At 38.4% G+C, this 18,928-nt stretch overlaps 1 protein-coding gene across 3 annotated transcripts in view; it reads right to left on the bottom strand.

The window, feature by feature from the left end:
* Nucleotides 1-617: 617 nt before the first annotated feature.
* Nucleotides 618-18,928, bottom strand: part of SHLD2 (shieldin complex subunit 2) — a 101,009-nt gene continuing 82,698 nt past the window's right edge. For all 3 annotated transcript variants that reach the window (XM_058542831.1, XM_058542832.1, XM_058542830.1), the window contains 3 exons: nucleotides 13,186-13,414; nucleotides 3,748-3,863; nucleotides 618-971 (listed from right to left, as the gene is read on the bottom strand). In XM_058542831.1, coding sequence (XP_058398814.1) covers nucleotides 709-971; nucleotides 3,748-3,863; nucleotides 13,186-13,414 — 608 coding nt within the window. In that variant the 3' untranslated portion in view covers nucleotides 618-708. The remainder of the gene's footprint in view (nucleotides 972-3,747; nucleotides 3,864-13,185; nucleotides 13,415-18,928) is intronic.

Raw genomic sequence — 18,928 nt, 5'->3', positions numbered from 1 at the left:
TATTAATCTACTAACACTCAGCACACTCCAGACTTAAGGGTAAGTACCCAGACTCCAGGGTAAGTACCACTCCACATCTCCTCACTGGTGACTACGTCGGATATGAGCTTCTACAGTCATAATGAGAGAACAAATTGCTGAATGTTTGTTGGTAAGTTGGTAATTCAGTGAGGCAGTCAAGTCCTAGAAATGACCTAACAATGTGACACTCTTCCTCCCTTTATAAAATGAATTGAAACATGATCTTGTTTCCTTCATTTTCAAAGCTTCTTTGTACAAAGACATGCTTGTCTTGAACTTGTCTAAACACAGGCTTATATGAACGAATCCACTATCATGTAGAGTTATAGGCAAGGAGATCATTTCATGTTGATGGTTTGTTAGAGCAGGAATAAGGGAAAGCACCTAGAGTTTGTGAGTATAGCAGAAAAGCAATTCCTGAGAAATGTCTCAGGTCTGTATCCGCAGTATGCAGTGCAGTGCCTGGGGTGTAGCAGGGACGAAACAGAGTGAACCTTTCAATCCTAAGGACCTGCTATGGATTGCCTTTATTGCTAGATCATTTCTCTAGAAGAACGAAAGAGATGAAACAAACAAAAACCCTCACAGATTTTTCTCAGAAAAAAAGTTTTAATTTATTATATTTAGCACAATTCTGTTTATAAAATATTTTTATTTAAAACCCCAAGCAAAAGCCCTGTCATTCGTTTATTTCAAAAGACAAATCGTTTCCGTCGTCGTCCTTGAAGTGCCTGCAGTTTCTCCGTCTGGTCTCAGAGAAGGCGTGGATGCGTGCTTTACATCGACAGGATAAAGATCCAGCAGGGAGAAATCTTGTTGCATCGGGTAGCTGTTTTCATCCAACACAAAGAGGCTCTGCACCGTCACCACACAGGGAGCACCGCTGCCCGCCACCAAGGAGTGGAGCAAGTCCGCTGCGACCATGCCGTAGGTGACCTCTGCGGAGGGTGCTGAGGAGGAAGAACACACACACAGCGCTTAGCGGCCCTGCCAGGCTGATAGAAATGCACACGTGGAAGGCTTCATTGTTTCTCTTGGTTTCTCAAGTCCCAAACCCACTTTAAATCTCTCTTTCTGTCCTTCTCTTTCTCATTACAGGTTGCTGAAGGTACTCTAGAATGATGACACACAATTCCTGCTGACCCTGGGGAGACGGTACTTCCTATGATGGTCCAGCTCTAGGCTTCTTAAAATAACAGAGGAAAGAACTGTGATTCATGTTTTCCTGAGTTAGGCCTGAAACCAAAAGGGCGTGTCCATATCAGAAAAGTCTTCTCATATTTATCCAGTCTACAGCTCTTATCACAGTTATACATACATATAATTATTGTTTATATCACAGAACCCTGAATCAGTTACTTAATGAAGATCAAATCTTGGTAATATAAAAATACTAAAATTATAGATAGATATGTCATTGTATTTTGCATTTGCCCTTTGCACATATTCTTCCTCTTATTTTTTGAGGACATCAAATCAAGTTATTTTGCAGGTTGCTCAGTATTAGACTGACAAGGCACCATCAACTAGGCTCACACTAAACTAGTTCCCTGACCAACACCACCAGCCTTTCTTGGATTGGTCTACAGACTCCTGGAGGGCCAATGACATATTTTTGGAGGTGTAAGAATTCTCTGCAACACTTAAAATTTTTGTATTCTCACTTTTGTATTTTCAAGCTAAAAAAAATCAAGATTAGTGATAATCTGAGTGGTCTGATGACCACTTTATAATTGGTGCCTACATTTTCACTTATGATTACAATTTAATTAATGCCAAGAAGTATGTCTTTAATTGTCTCAGGAATGGGCAAAACACAGATGTATACTTGATATGAGAATGAGGCTTCTCTGAGAAATAAAGACTAATTGACATTGTGCAAAAAATGAAGAGACAAGACTGAAAATATAATAAAGAACATTGAGAAAAGGAATGAAAACAGCCAAAAGAATGAAAACTAATAAAGAAAGTGAATTAAAATAGAACAGAGAGACTTCCGATTAGGATGCAGAAAGCTGGGAAGAGCATGGCTCCTGCCCTAACAATTATTAGGAAAAGATGAATAAACTACAAAATCACAATTTTCTTGGACCTATTAAGAGGTTGTGCAGCAGCCAAGGAGACTGAAATGTAAGGAAAGAGAACAAGAGCACAGGTTTACCTGGGGCAGAACTCAGAAAGAAGACAGGTCTACCAGACGAGCAATAAAGAAGAATGCACTTAAACTTTTAATGAATTGCTAAAAGCCAAGTGTGGGCCAGTGCCACAGACAAGGGAAGCTGGCTTCCTCACAGGCTCTTCTCATCTCCACCAGGTGCTCATATGACTGGACAAAGGGCAAGACATCAGAGAAAGCTTCCAACTATGGTGAAGGCCTGGAGAAGGGGAGAACCCATCATAAGGAAAAGCACTAAACACCACTCAGGACCACTCCCTGAAGAACAAAAGCCTCAAACTGCTGGAGGAAGGCTGGAAAATCTTGTCCCAGGGTACAGGTGAGGACCCACTGAAGATGGAGGAACGGTAAAAAAAAAATCCCTGTATACCTGGGGGAGAGGCAGAAAACCACCCTAGATCAAGACCAGTAGTGGTGCCCTACTGCTGGGAGAGGGGCAGGACCACACAAGACCCACCAAAGATACCAGGCAGAGCCACAGCAGGAGAGGCAGGGTCACTGAGAAAGTGCCACATCCAAGACCCAGAGACACAGGGCCTGTGTAAGACTAGGGCTGGGCCAGAATCAAAGAGAATCACTCCTGCCCCTCCCACCAGGCTAGGATGCAGCAAATAACAACCAACAGAGCCTGTACAACTTGGGGAGGTGCAAGGACATGGAGAGAAACTCTCTCTGAGGCCCAGGTGCAGAGTGAGGGGTTAAAGCTGATGGTAGAGCAGGAATATTGGGGAAAACTCTCTGGCAAACCACTCCCCATCATAAGCACAAGATAGTGCTGGAGGAATCTGAAGCCAGGGGAGACCTGAAGATAACCACAGCAATAACAAACTGGAATCCACTCAACATCTGACAAGATCGACTCTACTCTGCCCACCCCCGACCCACAGTAAAGGTCTAGGTCTAGGAAAACAGGGATGCCCATTTCCAGGTACAACAACTGTTTACCTCAGTCTGTATTGTTCCATATGCAATGTTCAGAACTCAAGCAAAAATTACTAGACACACAAAGAAAGCAAGAGAAAAATCATCCACTATTAAGAGATAGAGCAATCAATAGAACCAAATTAGCTCATCTGCTTAGAGAGTCTGAGACTAATGAGGAAAGGTATGGAGTTTGATCATCTGACAAATGGGTTATCTTCACTTTGCTGTTAGCCACTGACTATACCTATTCATGGCTGAAAATCCTGCAAACCCACCCCATCGACAGTGGACTATCTTCATATACAGAGTGTCGCACATTCATTTACTTAACTATTATAAAACTACAGTCCTAGTGTTGTTGCTTACCAATTGGGAACTTAGGGTAAGAAGAGATTCAGTGCTTGCTTCCCTCTATTCCTGTGCTGAGACAGGTGCAGAGCAGTTCTTACCTTCCAATTTACATAGTCTGGTGTTTCACTCAAGCTAAATTATCCTTCTGCTTTCATACTGACAGAAAAAACCCTTAATTTACAGTATAGTGTTCTTTCTGTTCCAAATACTATCTACACTCCTGAAATGAACGGTTTCACCAAGAACAACCTCTTGATGGTGTGTTGATATCTTACCTATAACTCTACTGAGCCAGTCAGGAGAAATGTTGAGAAGAATCTTCTCTATCAGCTTTGATCCTACACGGATGCACACCTTATATATTCCATCAACTATGGTCATTGAAGCTGGCCTACAAAAGAGTAAATAGCAAATGACCTTCAAAAAGATGTTCAAATTCAAGAAATGCTTAAATGCAATATAATTTCAAAAAGTACTGAGTTTTTATGCAGGGTTTAAGTTTAATTCTTAAAACAACTCTAAGATGTTCTGAAACATCCTAGAAATAAGAGAAAGGCTTTTTTTTTAAGAGTTTAAAATGATAAATTAATAACTTTGATGTATTCCATATTTATTTTAAAATTTCAGATACTAATATAAGAAAACATGTTATCTTATACTGTTGTGTAAATTACTTTTAGAAATAAAAATAAAGATGATAATCACATATTTCACAATCACAATTTCAAGTTATTTTTTTCCACTGGAAGAATCCTATCAAAAACAAACTGTTTTACATGTCAATAAATAGGGAACTAGATAAATAATTTTCAGTACATCACACAATGGAATACTATGTGGCTGCTAAAAAGAATGAGGAAGATTTATAAGTGCTACTAGGGAAGAAGTGTCATATACTCTTAGGAACAAACAATATGAACAAAACAATATGAATAAATTATTCTATGTACTTTTAAAGAAAGAGATATGCCTGTGCTGCTATGAGCATAAATGTCTGGAAGAATATACAGAAACTCCTAACAAGCATGGAAGTAGCGTTGATGGTGTAGGGGGTGGGTGTGGTAGACTTTTACTTTTTGTTTTATACCTGCCTCTATAGTTTGCATTTCTACCAGGTATATATTATCTCTTTTAAAAATAAATTAATTAAAAAAAATAAATTGAGAAGAGAATTTAGAAACAGACTCATTAATATGGGAGAATTTAGTGTAATAGCTAAAACATGATTACTGATTTCCCTCTAAAAACCTACTTCCCCCTTACCCACATGATGATTCTAGGTCCTTCCTCTTTTGCACTCTATGCGCTCTCCCCAGGCTATGTCTCTCCCTCCATGCCTTATTTCAACAAATACAAGCGCAGCATCTCCCGTGTAGCATGACCTATGCTAAGCCCTGGCTACACACTAGTGAACAAGGCAGATCTGCTTCCTTCACTCAAGGAATGTAAGGGTTTAGCGGGATAGGAAAACAATAAACTTTTCGCAATGGTGCCAAGATGATTCAATGGGGATAGAATAGTCTTTTCAACAAATTGTGCTGGCAACTGGATATCCACATGCAAAAGAATGAAGTTGGACCCCTTCCTTACATCATATACAAAAATAAACAAAATAGATCATGAACCTATATATAAGAGCTAAAACTATAAAATTCTTAGAAGAAAATATAGGAGTAAATCTCCATGATCTTGGCTTAGGAATGATAGCTTTCTTAGATATGATACCAAAAGCACAAGCAACAAAAAGAAAAACAAATACTAAAAAGTGTTGACAAGGATGTGGAGAAACGGCAACCCTCACACATTGCTGGTGAGAATGTAAATTGTGCAGCAGCTTTGGAAAACAGTTGGCAGTTCCTCAAAAGGTTAAACATAGTTTCCACACAACCCAGCAATTCTTCTCCTGAGTACACACCCAAGAGAAATGAAAACATATGTCCATACAAAAACTTGCACATAAGTGTTCACAGCAGAATTATTTATAACAGCCAAAAAGTAGGAACAACCCAAATGTCCATCAAATGACAAATGGATACACAAAACGTGGTTTATCCATACTGTTAAATAGTATTTGGCAATAAAAAGAACTGAAGTACTGATACATACTACAATATGGATGAACCCTGACAACATGTCAAGTGAAAAAAGCCAGTCACAAAGGAATGCACAGTGTATGATTACATTTACATGAAATGCCCAAAATGAGCAAATCTGCAGTGCCAGAAAGTAGATCAGCGGTTGCTTTGAGTTGGGGAGAGGAGAGCATGAGGATTGACTGATAATGGGTATGGGGTTTTTAGGGGAAGGGATCATGAAAATGTCCTAACATTGACGGTGGTGACATTTACACAACCCTGCAAATATTCTAAAACGACTGAATTGTATATTTTACATGGGCTAATTTGACGACATGTGAATGATTTCTCAGTAAAAATTTTTTCCAGAAAAAATGATATGCAAGTAAAAAACTACAAATTGCACACACAGGGTACTGTAACAGAAAATAAAGGAGGGGGATTAAGAAGGCCTCTCTGATGAAGTGCCATTTAAACTAAGATATGAAGGAGCCAGCCTTGTGGAGTCAAGCAGAGGGAAGAGCATGCAAGAAAGCTCTAAGGAGAAAAAAATCAGAGCATCTAGAGAACTGAAAGAAGGCCAGTATGGCTGGGACGTAATGAGCATGGGAAGGAGCGGCAGCAGACAAGATTGCAGAGGCAACAAGTGTAATGGGAAACTACTGACAGGTTTTTAAGGAAAGGAGTGATCACTCAGTCAGATATGTGGAGAATGGGCTAGAGGAGGCAAAGGCAGGAGACCAGCTAAGAGACTACTGCTGTGACAGTCTGACATGTGACCCAAGCGGTTCTAGACCAGGAGGTACTGACTTCCCATTCTGGTTTCACAGTAACTGGGGTTTCAGCCAGGCAAGGTAGGCAGGGATGCCACATGCTCTGCAATGTGTGGGATATCCTACATAATAAGAAATCACCCTGCCTAAAATGTCTATAGTGCCTCTGTGGAAGAACAACAGACTAAGATGCTAGCAGTGAAGATGGAAAAAAGTGGATGAATTTGTGATATAGTTCTGGGTGAAAAGTCACAGGACTTGCCAGTAGATTAGACATGGGAGGTAAGAAAAAAGGAATGATTCAAGGATCATGTGCAGGTTTATAGCTTAATTGGGTAGACGGTGGTGCCCTTTATTAAGTATAAAAATGGGGAGAACCAAGTTTTGGTATGGATAGGAAAAACAAGAGTCCATTTGTGTATTTTTAAGTGTGTGATGCTTATAAGTCATTCAAGTAGGACGATCAAGCAGAAAATTCAATATTTGCATACTGGAGCTTAGAGGAGAAAGCCAGGGTGAAGACGTAAATGAAAATCACCAGCATATAGATGATATTTAAAAACATGGAAATAGTTGTGATCATCCAGAAAGAATATACAGAAAGAACAAATAAAGAGGAAGGACAAAGAAGACGACTCAGGATTCACTCCAACATTTAAAGGTAGATAGAACAGGAACCAGACAAGGATGCCCACTCTCACCACTCTTATTTAACACAGTATTCGAAGTCCTAGCCAGAGCAATCAGGCAAGAAAAAGAAATAAAAGGAATCCAAATAGGAAAGGAAGAAGTGAAACTGTCACTATTTGCAGATGGTATGATTTTATATATAGAAAACACTCAAGAATCCACCAAAAAACTTTTAGAAATAATAAATGAATACAGTCAAGTTGCAGGATACAAAATCAACATACATAAATCAGTTGTGTTTCTATACACTAACAATGAAGTAGCAGAAAGAGAAATTAAGAATACAATCCCATTGGGGCCAGCCCGGTGGCGCAAGCCGTTAAGTGCGCACACTCTGCTGCGGCGGCCTGGGGTTCACCAGTTCAGATCCTGGGCGCGCACCGACGCACCGTTTGTCAAGCCATGCTGTGGCAGCGTCCCATATGGGGTGGAGGAAGATGGCATGGATGTTAGCCCAGGGCCAGTCTTCCTCACACACACAAAAATAATAATGAAAAAAAAAATAATACAATCCCATTTACAATCACAACAAAAAGAATAAAATACCTAGAAATAAATTTAACCAAAGAGGTGAAAGACCTGTACACCGAAAACTATAAAACATTGTTGAAAGACACTGAAGAAGACAGAAAGAAATGGAAAGATATTCCGTGTTCTTGGATTGGAAGAATTAACATAGTTAAAACGTCCATACTTCCTAAAGCAATCTACAGATTCAATGCAATCCCTATCAAAGTTCCAATGACATTTTTCACAGAAATGGAATAAAGAATCCTAAAATTTATATGGAACAACAAAAGACCCTGAATAGCCAAAGGAATCCTGAGAAAAAAGAACAAAGCTGGAGGTATCACACTCCTTGATTTCAAAATATACTACGAAGCTACAGTAACCAAAACAGCATGGTACTGGCACAAAACAGACACACAGATCAATGGAACAGAATGAAGAGCCCAGAAATAAACCCACACATCTATGGACAGCTAATTTTCGACAAGGCAGCCAAGAACATACAATGGATAAAGGAAAGTCTCTTCAATAAAGGTGCTGGGAAAACTGGACAGCCACATGCAAAAGAATGACATTAGACCATTATCTTACACCATACACAAAAATTAACTCAAAATGGATTAACGATTTGAATGTAAGACATGAAACTTCTAGAAGAAAACATAGGCAGTACACTCTTTGACATCGGTCTTAGCAGCATATTTTCAAGTACCATGTCTGACTGGGCAAGGGAAACAATAAAAAAAATAAACAAATGAGACTACATCAAACTAAAAAGCTTCTGCACAGCAAAGGAAATCATCAACAAAATGAAAAGACAATCTAACTATTGGGAGAAGATATTTGCAAACCATAAATCTGATAAGGGGTTAATATCCAAAATATATAAAGAACTCATACAACTCAACAACAAAAAAACTAACAACCCAATTAAAACATGGGCAAAAGATCTGAACAGACATTTCTCTCTCCATATATCTAAAGATATACAGATGGCCAACAGGCACATGAAAAGATGTTCAACATCACTAACTATCAGGGAAATGCAAGTCAAAACCACAATAAGGGGCCAGCCTGGTGGCATAGCAGTTAAGTTCTCCCACTCCGCTTCGGTGGCCTGGAGTTCACAGGTTCTGATCCCAGGCACGGACCTACATACCGCTTACCAAGCCGTGCTGTGGCAGCGTCTCATAAAGTAGAGGAAGATGGGCACGGATGTTAGCCCAGGGCCAATCTTCCTCAGCAAAAAAGAGGAGGATTGGTGGCAGATGTTAGCTCAGGGCTAATCTTCCTCAAAAAAAAAAAAAAAACTATAACGAGATATCAATTTGCTCCCATCAGAATGGCTATAATTAACAAGACAGGAAACAACAAGTGTTGGAGAGGATGTGGAGAGAAGGGAACTCTCATACACTGCTGGTGGGAGTGCAAACTGGTGCAGCCACTATGGAAAACAGTATGGAGATTCCTCAAAAAATTAAGAATAGAACTACCATATGATCCAGCTATTCCACTGCTGGGTATTTATCCAAAGAACATGAAAACACCAATGAGTAAATATACGTGAACCCCTATGTTCACTGCAGCATTATTCACAATAGCCAAGACTTGGAAGCAACATAGGTGCCCATCAAGGGAGAAATGGATAAGGAAGATGTGGTATAAACATGCAACGGAATACTACTCAGCTATAAAAAACAATGCAATCTGGCCATTTGTGACAACACAGATGCACCTTGAGGGTATTATGCTAAGCTAAATAAGTGAGAGTGAGAAAGTCAAATACTGTATGATCTCACTCATAAGTAGAAGATAAAAACAACAACAAACAATCACATACAGACAGAGATTGGATTGGTGGTTACCAGAGGGGAAGGGGGGAAGGAGGAGGGGGAAAAGGATGATCAGGCACATGTGTGTGATGATGGGTTGTAATTAGTCTTTGGGTGGTGAACATGATGTAATCTACACAGAAATCAAAATATAATGATGTACACCTGAAATTTATATAATGTTATAAACCAATGTTACCACAATAAAATAAATAAGTAAAGTGGATAGAACAAGAGGCTGAGAAGGAAGAGTCTGAAAGGTAGGTCAGAAAGCCAAGCGAAGCAGTGTCATTGACGCTAAGTGAGGAGGCTGTTTCAAGAAGGAGAAAGTAGTCTAATATGTTGAATGTGTGGAAATTAACAAAAGAAACCTTAACTAAATTGGAGTCAGGAAGGCCTGTAGGGAGAGCTCTCACACCCTAGCACACATCGTCAATTACATCAAACAGGAAGAGACAGACCACTTGCATCTTTACTTGGCAGGAAGTAAAACTACTTTACTACTGAAGGAAGATTCTCTCCCCACCAGGCAACAGCCCAGCCAATGAGAGATGCCGCAGCTCAGCCAATGAGAGATGCTGCAGCTCAGCCAATGAGAGATGCCGCAGCTCAGCCAATGAGAGATGCCGCAGCTCAGCCAATGAGAAGCCTTTGCCGCCCTGAACTGTCACTTTCCCCCAGTGGACTTTTGTTTAGAACACCACCTCCCTACTCTCCCTTTTTCTCTATAAAAGCAGTTCCCCTCCTTTCTTTTCCGGATTTGCCTGTGGTTTGCCATACCGTACACATCCTGAATTGCAATTCTTCTGTCCAATCCCAAAAAAACTCATTTTGAGATAAAATAACAGGCAAATTTCCTTTTTTAAGTTGACAGATGTAACTGAGATTAAATTTAAGGAGGAAGAGAAGTGTCCAATGGATTAGGCAACATCAAAATTGTTGCTAACCTTGACGAGAGCAGTTCAGTGGCATGGTGGGAGTCGATGGAGTAAGCTGAAGTGAATTTGGAGATGCAGAAGTAGACAAAGAATATCTTTACAACTCTAACAGAGTTTGGCTACAAAACAGAGCAGGATACAAAACAGAGCAGAAAATTTGGGTGATAAGAGCGAGATGTAATGTTAGGGGATGATTTTGTTTATGTGTTTTTAATATGAGAGATACTAGAGTGTGCTCATAGGCTGATAGGAATGAACTATTAGGAGAGGTAATAACCAAAGACTAAGGCGGCAAAACAAAACAGGATGCAGAAACCAATGAAGAGTTTGATCACCATAGATAATTCTCATGCTTATAAACCTAGCTCAGATTTCTTTTATGAATTGCATTTCTGTATATTCAACTACTTTCCAGCTTTTTGCCTCTCAGCACCTCAAACTCAATATGAATCAGCACTTCTCCCATGGTTACTTGTTTTAGTAAATAATCTTATTATTCATCAAATTGTCAATGATCTATCATGTACCCATGATCTGCCTTTACCTACTACTCTATCACTAAATCTTGCCAAGTCTACTTCCCAACTACTCTTAAATCTGTCCATTCCCACCACTTATACTCTAGTCAAACCACCATCATCTCTCCCCCAAACATAAGGCAACAGCCTCTTAACTCTTCTCTGCACTTAGCCTCATTCTAATCCATTCTCCACTGTACAGCTAATCTTGCTTCTAATGAACAGAATTTAGCAGAAGTCACGCCATGTGATGTCTGAGGTTAGAGCTTAAAAAGAATAGCTTCCACCTCACATTATCTTGGTTCACTTGCTCTGGGGAAATGAGCTGCCATTTTGTGAGAACATTCAGGCAGCCTGTGGAGACATCCATGCAAGGAGGAACTCAAATTGCCAGCTGTATGAGTTAGCCACCTTGGAAATGGATCCTCCAACCCCAGTCAAGCCTTCAGATGACTGCACCCCAGGCTACACCTTCACTACAGCCTCGTGAGAGACCCAACGACCCTCTAGTGCTGCCTCAGTAGGAGCCTTGACTAATGGTTTGACCTGTTGGTTTCTTTGCTTCTAGCACAGAAAATGTATTTTCTGTATTTCTCATGTTCCTAAAATGTAATCTTGAATATATGTCCTACAGAAACATTGTTAAAGATGGTGTTCAAGTTCTATAATAGCTTTAAGAACAGTAACTATGCTATCTACATGTTCTTCTGGATAAAATAAGCCTTTGTGGGCTGGTATGAGACTCCAACCACAATATCTAACATTGTTTCCATCGGAAAATTGATTCCAAGTTACAAACAACCAACATAAAATGTGATAGATCCACTTACAGTTGGGAGCTGTCATGCCACACAAATGTTCATTAAGTCTTTTGTAAATGAGTGTACTAAGTTTTTTGAGTACAAAAGTATACTTAATCAATCTCCAGTACTAAATATCAGATGGCAGGATGAGACCCTGAGGGAGTATACATGGATACCTAATAACTATTTGATAGTCTTAGAAAAAGAAGCAGTCAGAGCTTTCTCTTATTCAGTTTGCTGACTGACTTATGCAAATGATTTCTGAATCACATACTTGATAATTAGAAGGGTACCTGTTATTTAATCTCAAAATTTTCTTTTCCAGGAAACCAAATAATCTGGACCTTAAACCTAAAAACAATTTAAAGGCTTTTAAATAAATGAACAAAATAACTCTTGCTTTAGCATGTCTATTCAACATTCTAGTTACACAAAAAATTAGCACTACATCTTTAACGTGGTACAGTTTAGGACTATATCTTATATACCTCACACTAAGTTATACCATAATCAGGTGATACTGATCTGTGAAATCCTTCTCTTGAGCAGTCATTCTTTAGACTGAAGATTCAAAGTCCCTCCTCTCCATTAGGGATATTTATTGGGCAACATTTTTGTCCAATAAATAATTATATTGATTAGGAACATTAGGAATGATATAAAATAAATACACACACACACACACACACACACACTCTGTCTCTCTAAGGTGACTTAACTGTTGATAAGAAATCAATTTTAATGAATTACATTTGTTATTTATATGCATCATAATTCATTCTTCTTTTCCATACTGGCAACTTTCAAAGTAAGAGCAAAATTCATTTACTTATTTATAACAAACATAAATATATGTAAAGGGAAATAAGGTTTATGGACTAAGCATCTATAAATTTTCTTAAAGTATGCCATTATAACATGCTGAATGTATTTACATTTAGTTTTTAGATACTGCAGTATGTAGAAATAGAAGAGAGCATAAAACACTGCCATTTTGTGCTATTTTGTAAAGGCATGTAATTTATAAGGTAAAAAGAAAAAGATTATCCAAGACTTTGAACATTTATTATTTGAAAAACAACGTGTTTTTCTCTGGGCTGGTTGGCAATTTTACCATAGAACATTTGCTATCTTGAATTTCTAATGTGAAGTTGGGAAAACTGTGGTACAGAAAGGTTAAACATCTTACTAGCTTACACAATGCAGAGGTTAGATCATATGTAATACTTTTACCTTTAAATTTCAATTATATGTTAAAGGACGGAAATGATTTTCTTATGAGCCATTTAGATTTTAGTTAAAAATGTAAACCAAGTAAAAATTTTCTTCAATATAACTGCTTGAAGGCAATAAAATCTCCCAATTACTACTTTTAAAAATTCCTGTTATTATTACTCAGCAATTTTTGCTTTCAAAAATAGCTATTTATCACTCATGGGAAAAATTAATTCTCGTGGATTAGCTCTAGTTAGTCCTTGTTAGAAAGTAAGAATTGATATATGTCATTTTTTGGTCATTTCCAGTCCTATAATAATAAATATTTTCCACCTAAATGGCTTGCTTAGTTGCCTTACCTATAGTATAGTTTCTTCATAGTAAATGGCAAGCAGCTAAAACATTGTTTGTAGATCCTATTCTCATCTGTTTCTAGTTCCAATCCACATTTTGCACAGCCAGTATATATGATGTTGGGAAGAGAAGAGAAAATACTCTTCAGAGAGCTGTGAGCATTTAGAACTATCTTCTGAGCTGTTGTCATAGGAAACACGAGCTCTAAAATCTGGGCTTTGATTAGAATCACACCTATAAAAGACAAATGAAAAGAAATATTATAAATTATAAGACCAAAATTATAACTTAAATGTACAGACATGGTTGATTGCGTAGCTGAGTTACAGTCACTTATGGTAAAGGATGCACCGCGGCCGTGTTCTTGCTCTTCACTCTTTCCCAGACAACCTCACTCCCCACGGCTTCATACTGAGCATGTAAGGGCTGATCTGACTGCAACCGAGAGTGAAGATTTGTTTGGCTAATCTGGCTGAACAGGTGGATATTTTCTTCCTCCTTGTTCTCTGGAATCATGAAATAAATGTAATCCCTTTTTTAAGAGAAACCCCTTCAAACACTTGAAACTAGCTGACAAGCCCTCTCTCCCTGCCTTCTCTTTCGTCTTTTTAAGTGATCGTCGTCAAAAGCCAAATAGGAGGTCAGTTATTGTTCTATTCTCTACTTTGTCCAAAAATAAAATACCACTAGCTTATCCTCTTTTTAAGCTTTTTTTTCAGTTTCCTGCCCATCAGCATCCATACTCTAGGTGTTAGTTATACAGCCACACGAGCACTGAGGGGTCTCATTTACTCAACGTGAGACTCACAGGAACCTCAAGCATGCTCTTTCACTACTCACTGGCTCACGTATTCACTCATTAAACAAATACTGAGTATCTATTACCTGCCAGACATTCTTTTTTTCTAATTTATCTTTGCCTTATTGTGTATTAGCAAGGTCTATGAGTTTATCTGAGCATTCGTCTCCCTTCCTCCCCAAATTCAGTTTAAAGCCTTTTTTAAGCCGTTGAATTCTTCTTCATCATCCTTTTAGCAGGCAGTACACTCCAAGTCAAGAACTCGTCATTCTGGTGTCCTATTTTCTTTTATGGTTATCTCTTTGAGAGTCCCATTAATAGTGACTTTCCTATTCCTAACTCCTTCAGCTTGCTTTAGTTATTCAGCGCCCAAAGATTGTTTTCTCATTTCTTCTGATCACATCATATATCCATCCTATATGAATTACAAGAGTGTGCAGTAGACAGCATACCTAATAAACTGTTGCAGCCTCTACGTCACACCTTTCCATAGACATGTTGAATCACTAAGAAATTATTTAATGAAGAATTAAATAATTTTAGAAGAATGTTAACACAACTCCTAACATTCTGTAAATTTACACACCTCTTTGAAAGAATTAAAAGTTCATTATGAATGTGGACTCTGCTTTCAAGGGGCTTACAGCCTGCTGGGCACTGATATTCGCTGATGGCAGCATGAGGCCCTGAGGGAGCATCTTCAGTTCTTTACAAGGAGTCAGGAACAGCCTCATCCCCTTCTGGCTTTTGTTAAGCTTTTATTAAGAAAGTAGACCCTCTCAGGAAATTCTCCCATGTTGATTTTCCTTTCCCTCTCCTTTTATTTAACTAACTATGAAATAGGATAGGAAAAAAATTGCTTGTACTTCCATGTGCTCTCCCCATTTCTGTCTTAAATACACATAAATAATGACAGAAACTCTGAATTGAGCCCTCATAACTAAACATGAAGAAAATGAAAATGGCTAAAAGGGCCTCTCTGAACACAGCCTCCCAGGGACTGATTGTAACAGCACAAAGTTTTTGCATGGTTTCCCAATGGGGAATACATCTCCAGGTTCTGCAAGAACACTCCCAAAACAGGTGAGGCTATATTCTTGGTACCATTAATCATCAGAGCTATGGCCACCGATTTTGTTGTTGTCCATGATGTTGTTCACTTTTATTTTAAAATCCAATTCTAGGTCCTCAATCCCAGCAGGCAGCTATTTTATATAAAAAGTAGATAACAGAGTTGACTTCTCCAGGACACCAAATTAAACGTAGTCCCTCTACTACCTATGGCATTCCTTCTTACAGTGACCAGCTCCATAGGCCTGTGGAGTTTTGGGGTGTTCTTTTTGGTGGAGGGGGACAGGAGGGGCACATAAATATGAAATTGGTTTAGGAACTTATATGACACTACAACATTACCCAAGATTTCACTAGTTAATATAAATCTAGAGTCTTCTGTGGCCACAAGCAACTTATTTCCATTTTTGAAAGCTGTATAAAAGTTTGACAGTATAAAAATTTGTAAATTTTCTTTCATCTGTGTTTATCTTCCAGAAATATTATTAATTTAAATTAACCATTAGCATTAATAAATGTTTCCACGTAGAATTAGGTATACAGAGCTCTTCTCTGAGAATAAATCTCCGTAGTCAGTTAAAAGTTGGGGTTTTTGAGAAGTGCTGTTTTTGTTTTCTACTTGCATTCTCCTTAGTTTAGTTTTATGATGCAATAATACTAACCTGTAATCATATCTGGGAAAACATATATACATACATCTGTGAATTAACACGACTTGTAAAATTTTAATCTGGCATTTGGCCAAGGTAGAATAACGGACTGGATTTATGCTCCCACCTTGTCATATAATAAAAAATAAATATTTGGTCTTTGTCCTTAGTTCCTGGCACACAGCTCCAAAAACGCTTGGAATCTGTGGAGTGATAAGAGTGCCTTTCATACGCTAATTAGATGATGGGTAACTGGGGGCGCATAGGTAGCTTCAAGATGAGGGCTGGTCACCAGAGAGACCAAGGCATCATTAAATGCTTACAATTTTCAGCCCTACCCCACTCTCTGGAGGAGGGGAGAGGGGCTAGTGATTGAATTAATCACCAGTGGCTAATGATTTAATAAATCATACCTACATGAGACCTTGATTAAAAACCCTAAACAACAGGGTTCAGGGAGCTTCTAGGTTGATGAACACACTGAGGTGCTGGGAGAGTGGTGCACCTGGAGAGGACAAGAAGGCTCCACGCCCCTTCACCCATACCTTGCCAGGTGCCTCTCTTCCATTTGGCTGTTCCTGAGTGGTATCCTTTATAATAAACTGGTAAATGTAAATAAAGAGCGTTCCTGAGTTCAGTGAGCAGTTCTAGCAAATTATTGAACCTGAAAGGGAGGAGGGTTGTGGGAACTCCCAATTTTGTAACCATGTTAGACAGAAGTGTGGGTACTCTGGGACTAACACTTGCGACTGGCATCTGAAGTGAGGACAGTCTAGTGGGACTGAGCTCTTAAACCTGTGGCGTCTGACACTAACTCCAAGTAGGTGGTGTCAGAATTGAATTAAATTATAGGACACCCAGTTGGTGTCCAGAGAGTTGGAGAACTGGTTGTTGGTGTGGAAAAAAACACCCATACATTTGGCGTCACAAGTGCGTGGAAAGATGGTTCAGACGTGGGGTTGGCCCAGTGGCGTAGTGGTTAAGTTCGCATGCTCCACGTCGGCGGCCCAGGGTTCGCAGGTTCAAATCCCAGGTGCAGACCAACACACCGCTCATCAAACCATGCTGTGGCAGCATCCCACGTACAAAATAGAGGAAGATGGGCCCAGATGTTAGCTCAGGGCCAATCTTCCTCAGCAAAAAGAGGAAGATTGGCAACAGATGTTAGCTAAGAGCCAGTCTTCCTCACCAAAAGTTAAAAATTTAAAAAAATTAGTTCAGACACTTGAAATAACTAAAAAAAACAAATAAAATGTAAGAAACAACAATTCTCAAGACACTGGACATAGGCAATAAAGGAGAGTAATCCCTAAGAGATGAGAAACAAAAGATGTGAGCCCAGTGACTGCCTCAGCTTACAGACAAGAGAGTTTCCCAGCTGTAATGCAGGAAAGGGGACACCAGGCAGAGTCTGGTGGTTTCCCTGAGTTGAGAGGAGACAGAGCTTTGAGTCCAGCAGGCTAATATGGCTCGAGTTCTCAGTGCAGGGTATTAAATAGATGAGGGCTACAAGGAGAGATAAATCTGGAGAACCACAGAGGGTCCCCCTAGAGAATTCAACTGAGTACTGACCAGTACATGTGACCAGAGGCAAAGGAAAGAACCATCCAAAAGGATTACTGGGAAAAATTCCTGAAGCTTGCACAGAGCTGAGAATAATGCCTTTTCCTACCATCTAGAATAGAAAATCTCATAATCCATGGGGCATTGGATAGAGAACTCAGAAGGTATACTACTTAGAGAGAAATTATGGCACTAAATACCTACATTGGAAAAAAGGAAAAGTCTCATATCAATGAGCTCAATTTCTACCTTAAGAAATGAGAAAAAGTGAAACCCAAGAAAGCAGAAGAAAGAAAATAAAGGTCAGACCAGAAGTCAATGAAATAGAAAATAGAAAAATAGAGAAAAATCAATGAAACCAAAAGGTAGTTATTTGAGATCAATAAAATTGATAAACCTCTAGCCAAATTGATCAGAAAAAAAAGAAGACACAAATCAGCAATATCAGGTAATACCAATATCACTACAGATTCTACATATATTAAAAAGCAGAATAAGAGAATATAATAACTTCGTGCCAATAAATTTTTATTGCTGTTGTGTCAACAACTTAGATGAAATGAACAAATTTCTTGAAAGATACAAACTACCAAAGCTCACTCAAGAAGAAGTAGATAACCTGAATAGCCCTATATCTTTTAAAGAAATCGAATTCAAGTTAAAACCTTCCAATAAAGAAAACTTCAGGCCCAGGTGGTTTCACTGAAGAATTCTACCAAACACATTAAGGAAGAAATCATTCTAATTCTAAATAAACTATTCCAGAAAATTGAAAAGGAGAAATGACATTCCAACTCATTCTAGGAGCATTATTTTAATACCAAAACCAGGAAAAGATATTACAAGAAAAGAAAACTTCAGACAAACATCCCCCATGAACACAGACATAAAAATTCTTAACAAATGTTAGCAAATTGAATCCAATAATATAAAAAAGGATATATCATGACCAAGCGGAGTTTATCCCGTAAGTGCAAAGTTGGTTTAACATTCAAAAATCAATCATTGTAATTAATTATATTAAAAGATTGGAAAGAAAAACCGTATGATCATCTCAATAGACGGAGAAAAAAGCATTTGAAAAATTCTAACACACATTCCTGATTTAAAAATTTTCAGCAACCTAGGAATAGAAGGGAACTTCATCAACCTGATAAAAGGCATCTACGAAAAAATGTACATCCAATATCATACTTAATAATAAAGAATGAATGCTTTCTCCCTAAGATTAGGAACAAAGTAAAAATGTCTGCTCTTACAACTTTTTCTCAATATTATATTAGAGGACCTATCAAGTGCAATGAGGCAAGAAAAATAAATAAAAGGTATCCAGACTGGAAAGGAAGAAGTAAAACTGTCTTTACTCACAGTTAACATGATTGTCTATGTTGCAAATCCAAGTCTACTGAACAGTTACTATTGAGCTTAGTGAGTTTAGCAAGGTTACAAAATACAAGATTAATATACAAAAATCAATTGTATTTCTATATAACAACAAACAATTGAAATTGTTTGTTTTAAAAAACACCATTTATAACAGAATAAAAATAGAAAATAGGGGTGAGTCTGAAAAAGACATGGAAGCCCTATACTCTGAGAACCACACAACACGGCTAAGAGAAATTAGAGAAGACATAAATAAATGGAGAGATATATCTTGTTCAT

This window comes from Diceros bicornis, chromosome 6 (assembly GCF_020826845.1).
Source record: "Diceros bicornis minor isolate mBicDic1 chromosome 6, mDicBic1.mat.cur, whole genome shotgun sequence".
In the NCBI taxonomy this organism is placed as follows: Eukaryota; Metazoa; Chordata; class Mammalia; order Perissodactyla; family Rhinocerotidae; genus Diceros; species Diceros bicornis.
The sequence above is the reverse complement of the archived record's forward strand: the minus strand, read 5'-3'. Positions and strand labels throughout refer to the sequence as shown.